This window comes from Fusarium subglutinans (assembly GCF_013396075.1).
Source record: "Fusarium subglutinans strain NRRL 66333 chromosome Unknown NRRL66333_c0000098, whole genome shotgun sequence".
NCBI lineage: Eukaryota > Fungi > Ascomycota > Sordariomycetes > Hypocreales > Nectriaceae > Fusarium > Fusarium subglutinans.
The window spans coordinates 155,022-173,130 of NW_023502161.1; the positions used below are offsets into that span (position 1 = coordinate 155,022).

General features: G+C 48.3%; 7 protein-coding genes across 7 annotated transcripts; 4 read left to right on the forward strand and 3 right to left on the reverse strand.

The window, feature by feature from the left end:
- Positions 1–872: 872 nt before the first annotated feature.
- On the forward strand, positions 873–2,117 carry FSUBG_7609 (endothiapepsin precursor; the record flags this gene model as incomplete). Its single annotated transcript, XM_036685932.1, has 1 exon — positions 873–2,117. One exon carries the CDS (start codon positions 873–875, stop codon positions 2,115–2,117), a length of 1,245 nt encoding a protein of 414 aa, XP_036536930.1.
- Positions 2,118–2,597: 480 nt separating this feature from the next.
- Positions 2,598–4,472, reverse strand: FSUBG_7610 (uncharacterized protein; the record flags this gene model as incomplete). Its single annotated transcript, XM_036685934.1, has 3 exons — positions 2,598–4,032; positions 4,096–4,211; positions 4,302–4,472. The coding sequence occupies 3 exons, from the start codon at positions 4,470–4,472 to the stop codon at positions 2,598–2,600; spliced, it is 1,722 nt and encodes a 573-aa protein (XP_036536931.1).
- A 3,018-nt stretch (positions 4,473–7,490) lies between these two features.
- FSUBG_7611 (uncharacterized protein) lies at positions 7,491–9,394 on the forward strand (the record flags this gene model as incomplete). The annotated part of the gene is made up of 5 exons (XM_036685935.1): positions 7,491–7,738; positions 7,797–7,847; positions 7,915–7,947; positions 8,779–8,903; positions 8,973–9,394. 5 exons carry the CDS (start codon positions 7,491–7,493, stop codon positions 9,392–9,394), a joined length of 879 nt encoding a protein of 292 aa, XP_036536932.1.
- Positions 9,395–9,691: 297 nt separating this feature from the next.
- On the reverse strand, positions 9,692–10,406 carry FSUBG_7612 (uncharacterized protein; the record flags this gene model as incomplete). Its single annotated transcript, XM_036685936.1, has 3 exons — positions 9,692–9,786; positions 9,840–10,224; positions 10,275–10,406. 3 exons carry the CDS (start codon positions 10,404–10,406, stop codon positions 9,692–9,694), a joined length of 612 nt encoding a protein of 203 aa, XP_036536933.1.
- Positions 10,407–13,100: 2,694 nt separating this feature from the next.
- FSUBG_7613 (DNA polymerase alpha subunit B) lies at positions 13,101–13,820 on the reverse strand (the record flags this gene model as incomplete). Its single annotated transcript, XM_036685937.1, has 1 exon — positions 13,101–13,820. One exon carries the CDS (start codon positions 13,818–13,820, stop codon positions 13,101–13,103), a length of 720 nt encoding a protein of 239 aa, XP_036536934.1.
- Positions 13,821–16,074: 2,254 nt separating this feature from the next.
- On the forward strand, positions 16,075–17,205 carry FSUBG_7614 (gluconate 5-dehydrogenase; the record flags this gene model as incomplete). The annotated part of the gene is made up of 5 exons (XM_036685938.1): positions 16,075–16,333; positions 16,381–16,450; positions 16,499–16,807; positions 16,859–16,975; positions 17,025–17,205. The coding sequence occupies 5 exons, from the start codon at positions 16,075–16,077 to the stop codon at positions 17,203–17,205; spliced, it is 936 nt and encodes a 311-aa protein (XP_036536935.1).
- A 473-nt stretch (positions 17,206–17,678) lies between these two features.
- FSUBG_7615 (Sorbose reductase SOU1) lies at positions 17,679–17,990 on the forward strand (the record flags this gene model as incomplete). The annotated part of the gene is made up of 1 exon (XM_036685939.1): positions 17,679–17,990. One exon carries the CDS (start codon positions 17,679–17,681, stop codon positions 17,988–17,990), a length of 312 nt encoding a protein of 103 aa, XP_036536936.1.
- Between the last annotated feature and the right edge of the window lie 119 nt (positions 17,991–18,109).

Consider the following 18,109-nt stretch of genomic DNA (forward strand, 5'->3'; position numbering starts at 1 on the left):
TATTGTATGAGGAACTGTTACGTCGTGTTGTGAAGAGCAAGAAGACTCAGTGGGAAGCATCATGAGCAGGTTTTAACCTCCCTGTTCTCCTCGGAATATTTGGACCAGCCCTTGTGATTGACTTCGTAACCCTGGCTCGCTCCAGGTCGGGATGTGGCGATTGTCGTAGATCGGCTCTCCAGTCCACGCACTAACTGACTGACTAACCAGTCCGCTAACGCAGGGCACGTCAAAAGCGTTTTCGGTGGAGTTGAAACATTTTTACAGGGAGGATCCCGCTGGATCCCATCGTAGATCAACGTCTTTCACCGTTGCATTCGATCTACTCATTCATTTCCCGCGCCAATATCCAAAAGCTATATCCCAAAGTCTTGGTGATTCCCTTCAAATACCATCCCGAAATAATACTTGTTGTGGCTATTTTGGCGGAAGCTCCCGTGTATCACCTCATGAAACACTTCGCCCTGAACAGCCGCGTGTCAACCTCCACCCTCATGCTGACGTACAAACAACCAACCCACAACACGATTCATAGCCAGCCCACTTACGTTAAACGCCACAGACATTCTCTCCTGCCGTTGATCGCCCCACGCTCCAACCCGGTATCCAATATGATCGTTCCAAAACTCGTCCGTTTCGTGGGGCCTTGTGCCGGTTGACGCGTTCTGTGAGACTAACAAAAAGCCAAGTTTTGCAGTTTCATCCCGAGTCGAGTTCCGAGCTGTTGGGACTGCGGGAGTATATGAGTTTTTATTCTTCCCCAGATCGAACCGTTCTTTGTTTCTGATGTACTCTTCGCTGTAGCCATTCCTTCTGTACGGCACGTTCACTTTACTGTCTCTTCTTTTTCGTTGTATCTACTCTCTTTTATAATGAAGTTCTCTTCAGTACTCACGAGCGGGCTCGCATCTTTCACACTGGTCGCTGGCCTTCCGACTGTTACATCGCCGAGTGAACATTCTGTTCAACAAGTCCGAAATTCAGTATATAAACGAAACGGAATTGCAGCTCTCGCCAAGATATATCGAAAATATCACCTCGATCTTCCGGAACACCTCGAAAGTTTAGTACTTGCTCGTCGAGATAGTACCGGCACCGCCACCAATAAACCTATCGAGAATAATGCCGAGTGGTTGACGCCAGTTCAAATCGGAAATCCTCCAAGGACATTCCAGATGGATCTCGATACAGGATCATCGGATCTTTGGGTATATGGTTCAAAAGTAGCCACTGCAGGCGGTAGCAGCAACCGATACAATGCCACCGAATCGAAGTCTTGCGAGGAGATGGCCGGTGCAAAGTGGACAATCGAGTACGGTGATGGAAGTGGCGCTTCGGGCCATGTTGTGAAAGATACGGTCTCCATCGGCGGCCTGCCAGTGGAGGCTCAGGCGGTACAAGTCGCTGACAAAGTACATGAGTCTTTTGCGCAGCAGCAAGACTTGGACGGCCTTTTAGGACTGGGCTTCAGCTCTATCAACACGGTTACACCGAAGAAACAAAAGACATTCTTCGACAATGCGAAAACAGAGCATAGCACTGGGGTCTTTACCGCAGATTTGAAACATGATGCACCAGGTACATATACTTTTGGCGTCATCAACGAGACGGCGTATGAGGGGGATATTACGTATACGACTGTTGATTCATCGACGGGAATGTGGACATTCACATCAACGGGATATGCCGTTGGGAAGAGCAATGTCACCAAGACGCCCATCACCGCCATCGCCGACACCGGGACATCGCTCATGTTCCTCCCTGAAGCAGTCAACAAGGCGTACTATTCTCAGATCGACGGTGCCAAAATCGACGCAACAGCGGCAGGCTACGTTTTCCCGTGCGACACGAAAATGCCCGACTTTACGTTCTACGTGGGGGAGACGGGTATCACGGTCCCGGGTTCTTACATGAATTTCGCACCAGTCGAGGGGCCTGTCCCGGGGGAGAAGGAGAGGAGGAAGAGAGAGGTTGGGACATGTTACGGTGGATTGCAGTCGAGTGCGGGCGATATCAATATCTTTGGTGATATCGCGTTGAAGGCGGCTTTTGTAGTGTTTGATGCGGAGAAGACGAGGATTGGGTTTGCGAAGAAGACTTTGTCTGGAGTTGAGTAGGGAAAAGTTATATTATAGATATCACAGCGAATTACACTCTTTTATTATCCTATATACAGGCAAATGTTGTTTTATGTTTTGTGTTGGTTGTGAATAATGCAATGTTGTTTCGTCTCTGTCTGCACAAATGCACAAAGTTGAGCAAGCACACAAAATCAAGAAATCGCGCACAAAGACTGAGTTGTGCGACTCTCCACTTATGCAGTGGCATGGCTTGCACTAATTGTCTCCGCTCTCTCTCCAGGAGAGAAGTACCTCTCTGAGAGACCCACAGTAAGCACGATGTACCTTTTTTCACATGGAGGAGAGTCTTCAGATAACGGCTCTGATAAGATAAGAAAACCGCTCCCATGTCCGCTCAGCACTAAAGATCGGATCCGAAATTACACTGTACTCAACACCATCAGATATTCAACCCAAGCGCTTGTTCTCATTATCATGACTGTCGTATATTCTATGAAATCACGCTCTCATCAGTATCTATGCAATTTTAGCCGTAATCACTCCAGGTCCGCATCCAACAGATGTCAAATGCCATCCAACCGCTCTCTCAACGTTCCTCAATATCTGCGGAACGTGCTCGCTCTTCATGTGCATCATGCCCAATACAATCCCAGCAAGGCATGCACTTCCAAACTTGGCAACACCATGCTGCAGCACTTGTTTGACACCATCTCTGATCTCAGGATCGCTGCACTTGAAGAGAACAACAAACAACGGCTTCATCACGTTGTTGTCCATGAAGCGGAAGTTTGCTTGCGGCCCTTTTAGCTCGCCGAGGATACGGTGCGTCGTGGCGATGATCTCGCGGTACACAGGCTTTGCGTCGGGTAACACCTTTGCATCCGTGTTGAGCTGTAGGTGGAGACTTGACAAACACTCCAGGTACAGTGCTTCAAAGACACTGGCTGTCACGTAACTGTGCGGCTCCTCATTTTTGCGCTGCTGCGTGTAGCGGTATAGCAGCACGAAACCGTTGTGCCAGCTTGAAAGGACCGAGAAAGCTCTCTCCCACGTCGCTTTGGTCGTCTCTTTATCGTCGTCAAAGAGATGGTGAGCTAGGTGGTGCTGCGCGACATCCCACCATCTCAAAGCTTGATCCAAATCATGAAATGAAGAGGGCATTTTGTCTATGGAGTACCTATGTCTCCCCAGACATCGCTTCGCGGCTAGGAACTCATCCGTGTCCCCGGTGATACCCAGTCTCAGGGCCCACGGGTAGGTACTCAATCGCTGTATCATGTCAAACAGGGCATTTTCATAATCATCAAACACTAAATCTGATAAAGATACACCTTCCTGGGCACTTCGTTTACTGAGATAAGCTTCAAAAAGACGAGCGGCGTGATCGTGGTGCAGAACAGCAGCGTGCATATCCCCACGAAGGATATCGTAGGTGAGGAAAACAAGAGCCACGTGAGTAACACTACGTAGCGCACGGAGTGTAGAGGTAGCAGTCGTTACAGCACGCACAGTACGTGTATAGTACTGGAGAGACAGCTGGTGCGCCTTATCAGCAGCTGCAGAGTCAATGGTGGGCTGCGTGAAGGCGTTGACGGCACCGCCTAGGGCACAGCACGTCTCACGGACAGCGGCATCGTCATGGGCCAGCTGAGGCGTGATGGTAGCCAAGGTGTTGTGAGGGAGGGTGGTGCCCTGCTCGTTGGACCAGAGAAAAGTGGAGAACATGTCATATTGCGTCTGGTCTTTGAAGAGCGAGAGGATGTAGTTTGGCTTGGCTAGGATGCGTGTGTCGGGCTGGGGTGCTGCTGCTGCTGCTGTCACGGCTGTAGCTGTAGCTGTAGCTGTGGTGTTGAAGCTGACGGATTGGCTCAGCGGGAAATGACATGTTAGACCGACGGCCTTGCACCGGTTACAGATTGGTTTGCCCTCGTCACATTTCACTTTGCGGCGTCTGCAGGATATGTATTAGCAACAATTTTATGCTTAGACGTCCGTTTTGTCTGTCTGCACGAACTTGCACTCTTTACAACCAGTACGTGTCTTGAAAGACTTGGTCTTTGGCTTCTTATTAGCGGCATTTTGGCCCGAGCGATCTGCAATGTCAAGGACAGCCACATTGGCATTCGGGATCTAACGGCGGCCAAAAGATAAAGCATGTAAGTAAGCCACCGACGACATGAAACGGATCTGCCCTAGCGGCACTTTGTGCTTTCTGCTCACCCGTGGCTTGTTGTTGGCCGGGACCGAGACCATCTGAGATGCTGACGGGTCGCCGCCGCGAGGGGGTTGCACACCGCCACCACTAGAAGAAGATGAGGCAGAGGCAGAGGCAGAGGCAGAGGCAGAGGCAGAGGCCTTAGGTTTAGGCTTGAGAGCTATCGTCTGCTCCATCACTCACGTACGCATTTACCCTGTCGGGACCGAAAGAGTGTGGCGTGACGGTATGGGGAAGGCGAGCCAAATGCCCGAGATGACACGAGGGGGATGCGTTGCGAGTGAACTGTTCACTTTCGGTGGAGGAGTTTCAGAGCGTTCATCCTACTGTATCCACATTCGGTGACTCTATAACCAATCATCACCCAGCCTGTGCGAGTTACTCAAACAAGTTAGGGCTAGGGTCTCGTTTATTTAACCAGATTCCGAATTAGACAGGGATCGGCGCTTTGATGATCTTGGCTAACCTTCTCAAAACCCTCCGCTGCATTCTGACTGCATAAAGACTCTGCCACAAGCGAACATGAATAACTGATGAATGGTTTTATCAGCAAGATGCTGCTTCAGAGTGTTGGAGATAAAGGAGAAACCTGCCTCGCTGGCGTCCTGGTCTAGTCCCAGGCTTATTATCAGTGCCTGCCTCACTAATTTTGAGCTACCCAGGCCTGTACTACAGACATGATCTGCATGCTGAATGTAAGGTCTTCCTTGCTTTTGACACATCGGCCAAACTTCGCTTACATCTCTTTGCCCACTCAAGTCGGCTAGTCTCGATACAAGTGATCGACAAATCCTAGTAAGTGATGCTACGCCAGGGCTACTTACAGGGTTACTTTCTATCAACTCCCGTTCCTTTGTTATGAAGGACAAGTACTACTCATGCTAGGGTATGGTTGTTGCGTGAGAGCAACTGGTGGGTGGAGGTTCAAGTTTGCTGAAGCCCGGAGCGTCGGCACAACAGTATCGTCCGGTCTCGTGAAAGGACCTTTCCCATCTTATCGTGCACTAACATGATCCTGAATTTGGCCGTCTCGTACGTTCCGCAAACAACTTAACGTATTTAATTCCTCTCTTCTGAATATCCTTTGCCACACTGGGAAATCCGTATGTGGGTATCTTAAGATAAGAGAGCATAGACTTCTGAGCATTGAGGTGCTAATCAACAGCATCAATCGAACATGCTTGCGAGAGTGGGCGACCATTAGACTTTACAACCGCAGCAAGTTAGTTGAAATGGTCATTCGAGATTCTCTTTTTTAACCATGGAATGACTTGCTAGCCAGAGTAGCTCTCCAGCTAAAAGAAATAAGACTCTTCTTATTTTCTTTCCTGATACGGGCTTTTAACCCAAGACTTCCCCGGAACAAAGTTACAGCTGCCAATACCTTGAAGCGATGACGCTATTCCTTCTATGGGCTTCCATCAAAGCTCCCGTGCTCAAAATTACACATCATGTTGCTGGGTGCCCCTCTTCGTGGGAACTTCATGTGGTTTCAACTGTGTTTCTACATGCAGCCACGTATGACTTTGCTAGTAGCCACGTCAGCAAGATCTACAAATAAGGGTATTAATCAAGTTATCATAAAAGCACATTATTTCCCTTTTTAATTAGGAAACTTATCTTTGTCGAGGCTATGCGCATATTGTCTTCCAGAAGCTGAAGGTAATTGGGTTTCTTCAGTTTATTGGCTGCTATGTCTCGTTGAAGCGTCGTAAGCTTTAACTATCGATTAATACTACTGGTTACTCTTCATGGTTGCGGGGTATAAGCCTTATTAATATAAAAAGAGGTCGAACAAAGCTTGGGACTAGTACTACGCATGTTCAAGGTATGGTTCTATGTTCTGTTGGAGAGCTCGGGACAAATAAGGGTAGCATGGCTATGTCATAATGTATATATTCCTTTAATCGCAGTATATTATTACAAGTTATGCTATGCAATATCTTCACAGTTTTAAACATTGAATCTTCGCTATCACCTTAGAGCTCATACAACACATCACCACGAATCCCACGTTGTACTGTTGTCTACAAAGATGAGCAAGACATCTTCTACAGTGCATATAGGTAGACCCTATGCTTTTAACACCTGCGTCTGCCTGGCCGAGGGAAGATTGAGGAAGATTCGTGACATTCGGGATGATTTTCGATAAGGGCCTCCACGAACACCTACGGAAACGGAAATTGACAAGCTCCGTGATATTCTCTGCCTTGTTTTCCAAGCCACGGAACTGGCGCGGCGATGCGTAGACGATCACTATGTAGACCAGAAGCGTGACCTGCAAGCTGTGTGCCAAGAGGCAAGTGAGGTTATGATTGCGGTGGATTGCATAGAGATTGACATCAGGCGACTCAGTCCCGATCGACTTTGTCACAGTATCAAAAGGCCCGCCCACCATAATCTCTGTGAAGAACGGATTAACAAAATATAAAAGGACAGACTCAAATCGGAGTATAGTTAGGGGCCTATATATTGAGTTACTTTCAGGTCCGGCTATATTTTCTTAAATAGCTTCTGAGACTCGATGGTGTTGAGCATAGTAACCACTCAAACTGATCAATAAACGTGAAGTTTACTGTAAATTTGATATTAATTTTGAGTATTATTACTATATAATAGAATGTTTCCATTGAAGCTAGCTGCGAATTGTCCCTCTCTTGTATCTTAATTAGTAAGTTTAACAGCCCTGCAGAATGCCTTTAAACCTGGAAAGATACTGATAAGTGGATAGTCCTAGGTTATTGTCTTAATATTCCATGTGGTTATGATGACTATGTATCTCAGCCTTTGTGACCGCTGTAGGAAAATGTCTTAACCATATGGGAATTCATAATTCGTTTGAATTTGGCGCTGTTCATTTGTGACTCTCTTGGTTGCATGGATGTTCTCCTTGATCAATAACTCGAAATACTTGCATCCAAGGGCGTAACTATCTGTTCTGATGACACAGCAGGATTAGTCTTGACGAACTCAGGATGAATAAAGAGCTTCTGGGATGAATAAAGAGCTTCTGAAACTGATCTCAGTATTTGATCATCTACGCATGATAGCAGCAGAAGAATTATAAATGAAGCTGCTGTGGCTCATCAATCCCGATAATGAATCTCCACTATCACTTCAATTCTCAATCGCAACGTGTTGCGATCTTGTAGCAACCTACACAACACTTCAACAAACCAATCAGAATTCTAACCATGTCTAGCACCATGACCACTACTTTCAAAGACCTGTCGGACCAGGCCATGACGCTCATCGCCTTAATGTCTGAAAAGATAAAAGTTGTGCGAGCAGCTTCTCGCACAGCTTCTGAGGAAGAAGTCAGCGAACTGGTTGACCACCTCGAGACACTCACCGATTACATGACTGGGATGGATGAACAGGTGGGTGGCCCAGACCAACAGCGAATGCTAATGGCTGTGGCCAAGCCGGCTACTGAAGTCAGGTTTGAAGTGGGGGACATGCTTTTTGCCGTCTATGGACACGAACCTGATCGCTTGTAGCAGCATTCACGGTGTTGTTCGCGACAACCCATTGGTACACCGTATTCATCAGTACGAAGCAACTTCACATCATAGGATGGAGAACAAACTGGAGAGTCGATGAACTCAAGAATACTAGGACCGATTTATATCCGGGTAAGGCTGAGATGCGGTAAGTATATCGGAATTATATTGACAAATACCTGCAGTCGAGCTATTTGGTTGACGGAAGGCTTGGGCATCCCTCGTGTTAGTAGGACCACGAGATCATTTAATTAGGAACTTACCGATGCTTGTTATCACTCTTTGACTGAATGTGCCAACCTTATTTTGTTGCTCATGTGGTGAAAGATTATGTGCTTACCCGTAAATGCGTTCGATGTAAAGTACTGTGACTTAAGAATACTATGTCTCACATCATTGCTGTGGAATTCTCAAGATGGTCGACTATGAACTGCCGTGCCTTATGGTTGAATCAAAAAACTTGGTATCGTTGGAAAACCTTGGAACCCAGAAAATCATTAGCTGATAGCTCCGGCCTGCTCGCTCAAAATAGCAGTTATGATATTGTTCTATTTAATTACAAGTTTCCGAAAATGCTACAAAGGAGCTTCGACAATGCTTCGAGACTCCGGGCCTCCTGGATATGAAGCTCGTCGGTAATCGTGTTTGCGAATGAGCCTTGTTCAGATTCATGAAATTCCTCTTCCAGTGTGCTCAAGCTTTTTGCATACTCGTTGGAAGCCGTATCAGTTGTACTATAGCCCGGTGTACAATGCACAGTGCAAAGGCTCTTTGTTACAATGTTTCGCCAAACACCCAAAAGATGATATTGTTCAATCTCGGTCCTAGGCAAGCGTTTGGTCTCGGTAAGCTTTTGTTCAAGCCCCAGCTCTGCATTGTGTAACGTTCAGGTCCGTTTTCAGGACATGAGGAGGAATGTGCAATTGTTTCCCACAGATATAAAGCCCTGCTACATCCCAAAGCTGTACCTAACCACTAGATTTCCCTTGCTAAGGCTTAAGCCCACCATCTCTCTAGTCTCAAACACTACTGGTATTCTGAAACTCATCGCCAACATGGCTACCAACGCCCCAGGAGTTATGCCACTCGTCAGCATCTCATACAGTACGTTTGTGGAATTGCTTTGCAAGATAAAAAAAGGTGTATTCAGAGACGCAGCAATCGACACTCTAGGCAAGGTACAGAAAGTCCACCAAGCTCAGTCGCGAATTCTGAACTGCTACCTTGACCTTACCAACGTTGTTCTTGAAACCTCCAGGCCGCTTGCCCACAGATATCCATCACAGAATGAGATTGATGAACTTCTAGGCGACCTGAGAAGTGTCATGTACTTTTTATTTGACATGGAACATCGTTTCTACTCTGGCCATGAGAACGAGCGGAATTTGTTGCAGCCATTGGGGGAGGTGACAACAGTCTTGGAGAAACAGTTATATTGTATTCAGTTGGCTATCAACAAGCTTGATCCTTATCGAGGATCTAAGGATATCTTCGGCATGTATTGTGGTGTTCTCGTTGATGAGAATTTGGCCAGAACTGAACAAGAGGGTGGGACAGGCAGGATTGAGGATCAGATGAAGGAAATGGGAATCTAGATGGGTGTACTTAAGGGACTTGCAGGACCATCGACAGTTGGAATATAAATTCTACTGAGATCTGTGATACTTTATAAATCCATCGCCCTTTGTACAGTCATGGGTGCAGTGATTGGTGGCTGATGGAGACTCACAGTGCCAGTGATCCGAAGTCTATTACCCAAAGTAGCATGTAGTCTAAGAAAATAAAGAAAATATGTCTATAAAATGCCGAAACAGAAACCGATGTCGCTTTTACACCATTTATCACTTTCCCAGATTGTCATCTGCCAACTTGTCCCAAATTAATGAACATCTTCAACCATTGTGGTTGAAGTTCGGGTTTCCTTGCATCTGGGCGAGATCCCCCAAGTCAAGCCCTGGCATATAGCCCCAGGCATTTTCGTTCCAACCTATAAATGACGATGTTAGTTTCGGAACATAAAGCCATGTATGGCGAACTTACCGAGCCCTCCAACATGTCCGAGTGCAGGAGCCCCGATAGAGGGAATATGTATGCCTTGCATTTGAGCAATGCTCGCTGCCTGCAGCTGATGGCAGGGGCAGGCATGCGCAACTGGAGTCTGGTGCATGTGCATCATTGTGCCGGGCACAAAAACCGGAGGGCCTTCCTCCGCATAGCAGATGTAGCCATGTCCGGGGATGATCGCAACATGCGTCGCTACCAGATACTCTGTAGGAGTGACCGGCGACGAGGTTGATGGGCTTGGCGACGTGTTCTTCCCATCGCCGCCCCGCTTGACCCTAGATTTTGTGTCCGATTTCTTTCCACACGAAATTCTGCGGGCAGCTCTCTTGGGTGGGGTGCTGGGGCTTTCCTGGGTTGTCTCCTACATCAGTCAGCTACATTGTATAGTGTTTGTCACGATGTATGTCTTACCTCATCCAGGTGAGCTGCAGTGCGCTTAGGCGCCGACGAGGGGAGTGGTCGACGCTGCAAAGTAAGCTGCGATGAAGGGGTGTCTCGAAGGGCAGGCATTATGTATGGTCGAATGTTGTTGGTCTCAGACATGATTTGAGAAGGTAGAAAAGCTGAGGGATATGACGTGAATGAAGCGAGCTGGTAAATGCAAGGTGAAGAAGGAAAGTTACTTAAGCGAGGTTATGGTACTGGTGATAGGAATTGAAAAGAAGAACCTCAAAGGAATCAGGAATGGAATCGACCGTTCTTTTTAACTTCGCTTGGTTCTTCCATCACCTTGAGAATCACATGTCCTGTTGTCAATTTGACTGTTTGGTATAGTGATATGTCGGAAAATAACCGTTTGGTGGGTATCCACTATACGGCGTGGCGTTGGAAATATGACGGGAATCAACGTTAGCGATATGCTACTGTCCTCACCGACTGGCAAGAAGCACCCTTGTCCCATGTCTGTGCTGCTGTAGAGATGAGGTGGGTGGGGGATAGGGCTGCTGCGTCATGGAAAAGTCCCGATCTGTTGAACCTTTTGCCGATGTTGTGAAGATGGATGATTACTTGTGCCGCGATATCGCGGGGCGATTAGTACGACGATACTTTTGAGCAGTGCAGGTCCTCAACTTGTCTGCCCTGACACTGAGAGCAAAAGGGCGGTGAACTGTTACTGCTTTCATGCTATCTTGGAAGCAGTTCTGTCGCTTCGTGATCGTAGCCATGCCTGCACTGATGAACAGCGCCACGAGCTACTAGGTCTTAGTATGGGCACCTCTATGATCTCCTATCTAACGCCTAATGTTCTAGAATACCTCTCATCTACGTATTCTAGCAAGCGTCAGCCAACACCGACACACGGCGGTTTGCTATGACCTCTTCTGCGACAGTGTTGGCAAGCGTATGCGCCACCATAGCTATTGTCGTAGATGAGTCACAGGGGCTGTTCCCTCCCAAGCTGGACTATATGTGACAGGTTTCCGACTTGTTGGGCTAGCGTATTCACAATGCCATCTAGTATCAGAGTTGCCATGTTCTAGCGCTTCTTTCCATCAGATCTCAGTCTTCATTAAATTGACAAGCAAGACCAAGATTCTCACCGATATTTCGGCTGTGACTCACTCACTACATTGCTCGTCAAATGAAGTTTAGATCGCGGTTATTGACATTAGCCGCCATCACCAAACGTTTGGAGGTGAAGTTGTTGGCGTTGATAGTGGAGACCAAACGGTTCGGAGCATCTGGCAGAGGAGCCGGTCTCCACTTTATGCCGTGCCGCGTCCGTGAGAAACCCCAGTTCCGCCGACATCCGGAGATGCAGGATCCTTTCCCGTATTAAGTCTAGATGGGGAAACCATCGATCAGGGTACGTGAAAAGCCCTTGCTCTGCCACTCGAGGTTGACAGTGTGTTGCACGGTGAGATATGAGCTAAGAAGCCTGTAACCATTCTGTAGAAAATGTAGCTTTCACTGTGCTGGAGTGATGAGAGAGCGACTCTCTAAGGGCTGTATTGTATTTATTGGCGACCCCTTCATTTTCAGCGACATAGAGAAAAGCGCAGATGCAAAGCCTTGCGCAGTAATATTGGAGCTACATTGAAATCGGACAAGAAAGATTGTGGTCGATAGTAAGCTGCTCCCATATCGCGGCCGAACTGGATGAGTGAGGGAGGGGTAGTTCCAACGTCATTTTGCCCAGATTCCAGCAAGCTTGCACAAGTCAATAAAATGGCATAAGCACATTCTGCACAAAACGGGTAATTCATAACTTCTCGCAGCCACCATCGTCATCTCTATCCTCCCCTGTTCTGAGTCGCCGTCTCACCTCAAATGAGTGAGCCAGGCAAACACGCAGAACACGAGACACGTCTTTCTCGGCCCCAGTTTTCCCACTCTACTCAACGCGTACCCATCCGCGCGTGCTGCACACGAAGTACGCCAACACCCCACTAACGCGTTTGCTGTCTCGCGACGCGAGCAACCAAAATTGAATGGCTGGAGAGGCACGGGAGAAAGGTACATTGAGAGCGACAAGCTTGAATGTACCTTTCGCAAAAGTGGACACCTTTGTCGGAAAGACAGCAAGGTCGGCAGCTTGGCGTTGCACAACATTTGCTAGTGCATTTGATGCCTTCTCTGTCCTATGTTTGACAAGCAGCGGTGCTCAGATATTTCGAGGCGCAGTGCACTGATGCAAGGCCAATGTTGAGTGAGCTGGCAGCGGGCAGTCTGCCTCTGTCCTTCTTGACTCCCACGCCAACGCTGGCCTTTGCTCCAGCTGTCACTCGCGTCTTGGTCCGTCGCGAAGGCTATCTTGCTCGACTTTCCACATGGCTATGGTCAGATGCTGTGCACCTTGGGCCTAATCTGTCCGACTGTTACTCCGTACTCCAGCTTACCATCCTGCCATCTTAGACTTATGGTGGCCGCCCACTTCGCGCTGTCTAACTCTCCCGTCCCGCTCTCGACCCTCCCGACAGGCTTCCAAGCTCTATTCAGTCACGTACCTCTTCCTCTCGAGACGAGCCGCGTCATTATAGCCCGCTATTATGGATAATACACTACATGTTGGCCTTGGTCTGTCGAGACTCTCATGCCTTTGGTAGATCCGGCGCGAACTATTGGATCGCCGTCGCCCCCAAGTTTGCCTGTCAGTATATTTGTCGCGATGCCTCCTTAACAGACGGATTACGCCAACGTCAATACGACTACGGACACGCTCGGCCTTGTTCCTTTCGCAATAAGATGTATTGGTCCATGATTGGTCTATTACATGGCGTCGGTGTCTGTTCAAGTCTACACATCAGGCTCAACCTCGTCCACCGTCGGCACTTTGTGCAATTCGGCCCCAAAGAACTTTGACACTTCCTTGACACTGTCCCAGATGATCTGAACATCCTCCTTCGACACCCCAATTCGTCGCGTTCCCCGAATATGCCAATGTGTCTCCAGCGGGAGATTCTGGCTCATGATCGCCGGCAGCACCACAAGCTGCGTGTCCGTATCGTCCAAGATCTGCCGATCCGATAGAAACAACCCATATGTGATCTCCGCCGAGACCCATGCAAAGTCCTTGTGCGCATCAAACAATCCCATCGTATCCCCCGCGTTTCGAGTGTACACTTTCTTGAACCAATCGATTCCGCGGTCGTGGTTGGCTTGATCGGCTTGCCATCCGTCGCGCGTTTGGCTAAAGTCTCGGTCCTCGGGCTTCTCGACCTTCATGATTGACAGGATGGCTTCGAGGGGCTTGCACACGCCCACGAGGATGGTGGTCTTGACGAGGGCTTCGCGGAGGCGTCGTATGAGAGCCTGGCGTGACTCGCTGGTCTGGTAGGCTTCTTGGCAGGTGAGGTATTGGTAAAGACCTGCTGCGGCTTCGGGGTCGGGACTGGCGGAGAGACAGGCGATGACGAGGAGATACCAGCGCTGGTCGCCTAGCTGAGTGTCTTTGAAGCGGGTTTCGACGCTTTGGAAGAGCTCGGATAGCTCTGGGGTGAGTTCCGTAGGTGCCATTGTGACTGTTGTAGATTAAGCAGAGGTCAATGTTGTTGGTGAAGGGTTAGCGATGTGAAGATACAAATACCTAGCATTGAGCTCACAGCTTCCTTGTAAGACTTTGGTGGATAAGCTTCCTCCCCCTCTCTGTTTAACTCGGCATCTCGGTAGCCACGTGGATCACTGCAGCGACACAACAAATGGAACTCAATCAAGATGATTCATTGGTGGTTTCATTCATCCATTCCATCCACAGCGCGCACGCCTTGAAGTAACTATCTTGAACCTCCCCGCCATCGGCCGCTGACCCCGCATCCCGATTGAGCTTCCAAATCTGAACACAGTGAGAAGCCACACAAAAGCTGCCTGCTACATAAACCAAAGTGCACCACGAATATCTTGTTCGCTGGAGCAGTTGTGAGATGCGCGTAACAATGACACTCGCTGTGAGGTGCGGTCGACAACTCTACATACTTTCGCAGGCTCCGGAGTCGCAGCTGGTTCAACTGCCGCGCCGTGATTCCTTGTCCACTAATTGTACATCGCACAGCACATGACAAGAGACATATGCTATCTTCATAGCTTGACGTTCTATCAAGATTTCAGGCTCATTTAGTATGCATAGATCTTTCCGATGGCAATCCTTCCCATCAACGGCTCGCGCATCATATAGACCAGTCATCATGGTCGAGTCCTCCATTCTGTTGCGAGACGAGAACATCGCAATTCGTGATACACAAGTAATGTTCAATTCTTTCGTAGGATCGCAGGTGGTAGGAGCTCTAGCATTTTCAGAAATTGCTCATTTCTTCCTGTCAGCTTACCCGGAATCCGATTTCTTACCTCCGCTGACACTCTGCTCCGTGGCAAAGTCCGACAACTCCGTTGCCAGAGACGCATATATGACAGATACTCCATGACCATTCTGACGTATATCGTGAGATGGCAATAGACGAATGAAACTCGCAGGCTAATTCCCTTTCAAGCTACCGCGATCATGGGCCAAAAAGCATCCTTGGTTGTCGAGGTCGAGATCGATGCTCCCGTTGAGACCGTCAAATCACTTGTAAGGCAGTACCTGATAGCTCTGACCTGTATCTAACAGCATATATTTCAAGGACTTTCCTCGTTTACCAGAATGGAGCAGCTGGTCCATCGAACCAGTAGTCTCATCCAAAAAGATCGATGACTTGATGCCGATGGAGAAGATGAAGGTCGATGTCAAAGACGCCAAACTCACAGCCACTCCTATCGTCAGTGATTCCATCCAGATTCCCTGTATTACATGTCTAACAAGTCTCAGAGAAATGACACTGATGTATTCGAGTGGGAAGGCGGTTTATGGCCGCTTGTTACAGGTCGTCATGAGTTCAGCTGGAGGGCGAGCACAAAGACTCCTGGGGGGACGACGTTTACGCAGAAAGAGAATTGGCACGGCCTCGTTGTTTTTCTTTGGAAGCCGGGCTGGATTATAGGGAGAAGTGCCAAGAGAAACTTTGAAGGGTTTAGTGCAGAGGTGAAGAGGGAGGCGGAGAGGGCTGTGGTGCTGTAAACAATGCGGTTATGTTGTTGTATACTTATGAGATATACTGTGGTTTACGTAGAACTTGAGCCTCAATTAGGTGTTGATCTTTAACTGACTTACGGATACAAATTGACAAAAGTTGGTCTGCTTCCCCGGGTTCATTGCGTTGATGCGGCCGGCAAAGCAGGGCTGCATTTCCGTTTCGCCTCATCCCAAACTCAGAATAACACCATCTCCACAAATAAAACTCTAGAAAGCAGATGACCATTGTTTCCTAGTCGAAATCAACCAACAATGGCCGTAGAACTCGTTGTCAGACACTTTAACATGATCTGATCCAGGGTAACGGGACCTGGAAACGTGGGGGTTCACGTGGACGCCCACGCGCGCTCGTATCAAACACTCGGCATACCCGGATCGGTCAACCGTCACGCGGGGGATGAAATATTACTCTGAAGCTGTCTCGATACATACTTTTCTTTCAAGGCAAGTGATGGATTTGACCGCTACTCAAACAGGAAATCTTTGCCAATCAGCTGAGACACACTAAACGCGTCCCCCCTCGCAGCTCACCAATATCGAGGGTCTTGGATCAGCAGAAGAATGTCATGTTTTCTTGGTGCCGTGATCGGGATTCGGAAAGGATCACCAGATATTGAGGGGTGAATAAAACTGAACCTCTGTCCCTTCATTTAGGCCCTTCTATAGTCATGTCTATCCATCAATTGACTTAGTTACATCTTCAATATGCCTCCTGGAGCTCCACCAAAGCGATCTTACTCTCGTACCGATGCTGCTGTTCGCGTCGAGTACCCAGAACATCATGAACTTCCTGCTAGTAAGCCGTTGATCGGCCAGGGCGGACAGTTCTCCAAGCCCACGTTGGCGTCGTTGTCACTCGAGGGGAAGACGATTGTTATCACAGGCGGTGCTAGAGGGTTGGGGTTAGTTATGGGGCAGGGAATCGTTTACTCGGGTGCTGATCTGGCGATTGTTGACTTGAACAGTATGTAACTATTCCGAATGATCCGAGGAAATACTGACAGGTTGCAGAGGATGAAGCGCAGTCTCAAGTTGGGCAGTTGACCGATGCCTTCAAAAGGGAGAATCCCAACAGCCAGAAGTTAGTATATGGGCCCTTTCTCTGATTCTCATTCTGACAGATGATCAGAATTCCACGAGTCACAGCTCACTACGCGGATGTTGCAGACCAAGACTCAGTAAACAAATGCATTGCCGAGATTCTCAACATCCATCACAAAATCGATGGCCTAGTTACATCAGCCGGCTTCACTGAGAATTTCGATGCGATCCACTACCCTATTGAACGTATGCGCAAGCTATGGGGCGTCAATGTCGACGGAACTTATCTGTTCGCTGTTGCTGTTGCCAAGCATCTCATGGAACGTGAGGCGCCTGGAAGTATTGTTGTTATAGGCAGCATGTCTGGGGCCATCGTCAATGTTCCTCAACCGCAAGCGTAAGTCACCCCAAGGAACCCAGAGTAGTAGTTTCTGATGGCGTTGATTAGGCCGTATAACGCTGCCAAGGCAGCAGTCCGTCATCTCGCTGCTTCGTTGGCAGTTGAGTGGGCTCATGCTGGGATTCGTGTCAACTGTATCTCTCCCGGCTACATGTTGACTGCTTTGTGAGTTGTCTCTAGATCCATCATTGAGCTTTTGACTGACAGGTAGCAGAACACAGAAGATTTTGAATGATAACCCGGATCTTGAAAAGACCTGGACGTCTTTGATCCCCCAGGGGCGAATGGGCCAGCCGAAAGACTTGATGGGACCTGTGACCTTCCTCTTGTCTGATGCTTCTTCGTACATGACTGGATCGGATCTTCGAGTTGATGGAGGCTACACTGTCACTTAAAGAAGATTCAGTCTTTGCCAAACTGGCTCGAGTGCTGTTATGATAGACGTTGAATATCTGAATGAAAGACTAAAGTCCAAATGGTGGCCTCAATACATGAATGATCTTATTGTGCTCTTGTGCCGGTCCAAGAGTGACCCCAGGGAACTGGAAACTTCTGACATTGAATGGCACTGCCGGAATAAACCGATTCGGAAGCCTAATAAGATAGACTAAGTCCCCCTGAGTGTTTTTACTACTCAGACAAGGCTTCCCTTACGTGGGTCCTAGGACAAGATATCTCACGTCAGCCCATCTCCACTAAGATCCTCCCTCCCACACAATCTCCTCATCATAGAGCTCCTTAACTGCCACACCATTTCTGCAACGTCTATCACTGAAAGTACTATAGGTGCGGCTTGATATCTCCGGCAATGGGCTTCTGCGAACTAGCAATCTACGCACTTGGCCTATCTTGTATCACCAGAAGCATAATGGCCTTTACGAACCCGCAGGCCGAATATGCACTCAATGGACTGAAGCATACCACCACTTCGAAGGATGACCCAAGCTTGGCACCGATTTACATGCTGGGCACTTGGGAGGTGTCGGTTGGTATTCTCCTGTTGGCACACCAGATGAACGAGAACAGGAATGGAGTAACGACGCTATTGGGGTTGATGGGCTTGTACAAGGCTGGCATTGCGATACTACTTTGGAAGATCGGCAGTGGGACGAACAAGGTAGCTGGCAATGTGGCTACAGCTGTTACCCTTTTGGCCTGGGCTGGCTTGCGAAGCCAATGAAGTCACGAAAATATTCTGGTGAAGGGGAAGGGAGTCGTCACGGTGAGAGATGATGGAGAATGATCTTCTGTATTCTTGATCTTCCATGATCTAGTGCTGTTCTGTCATTCTGCGCAAGA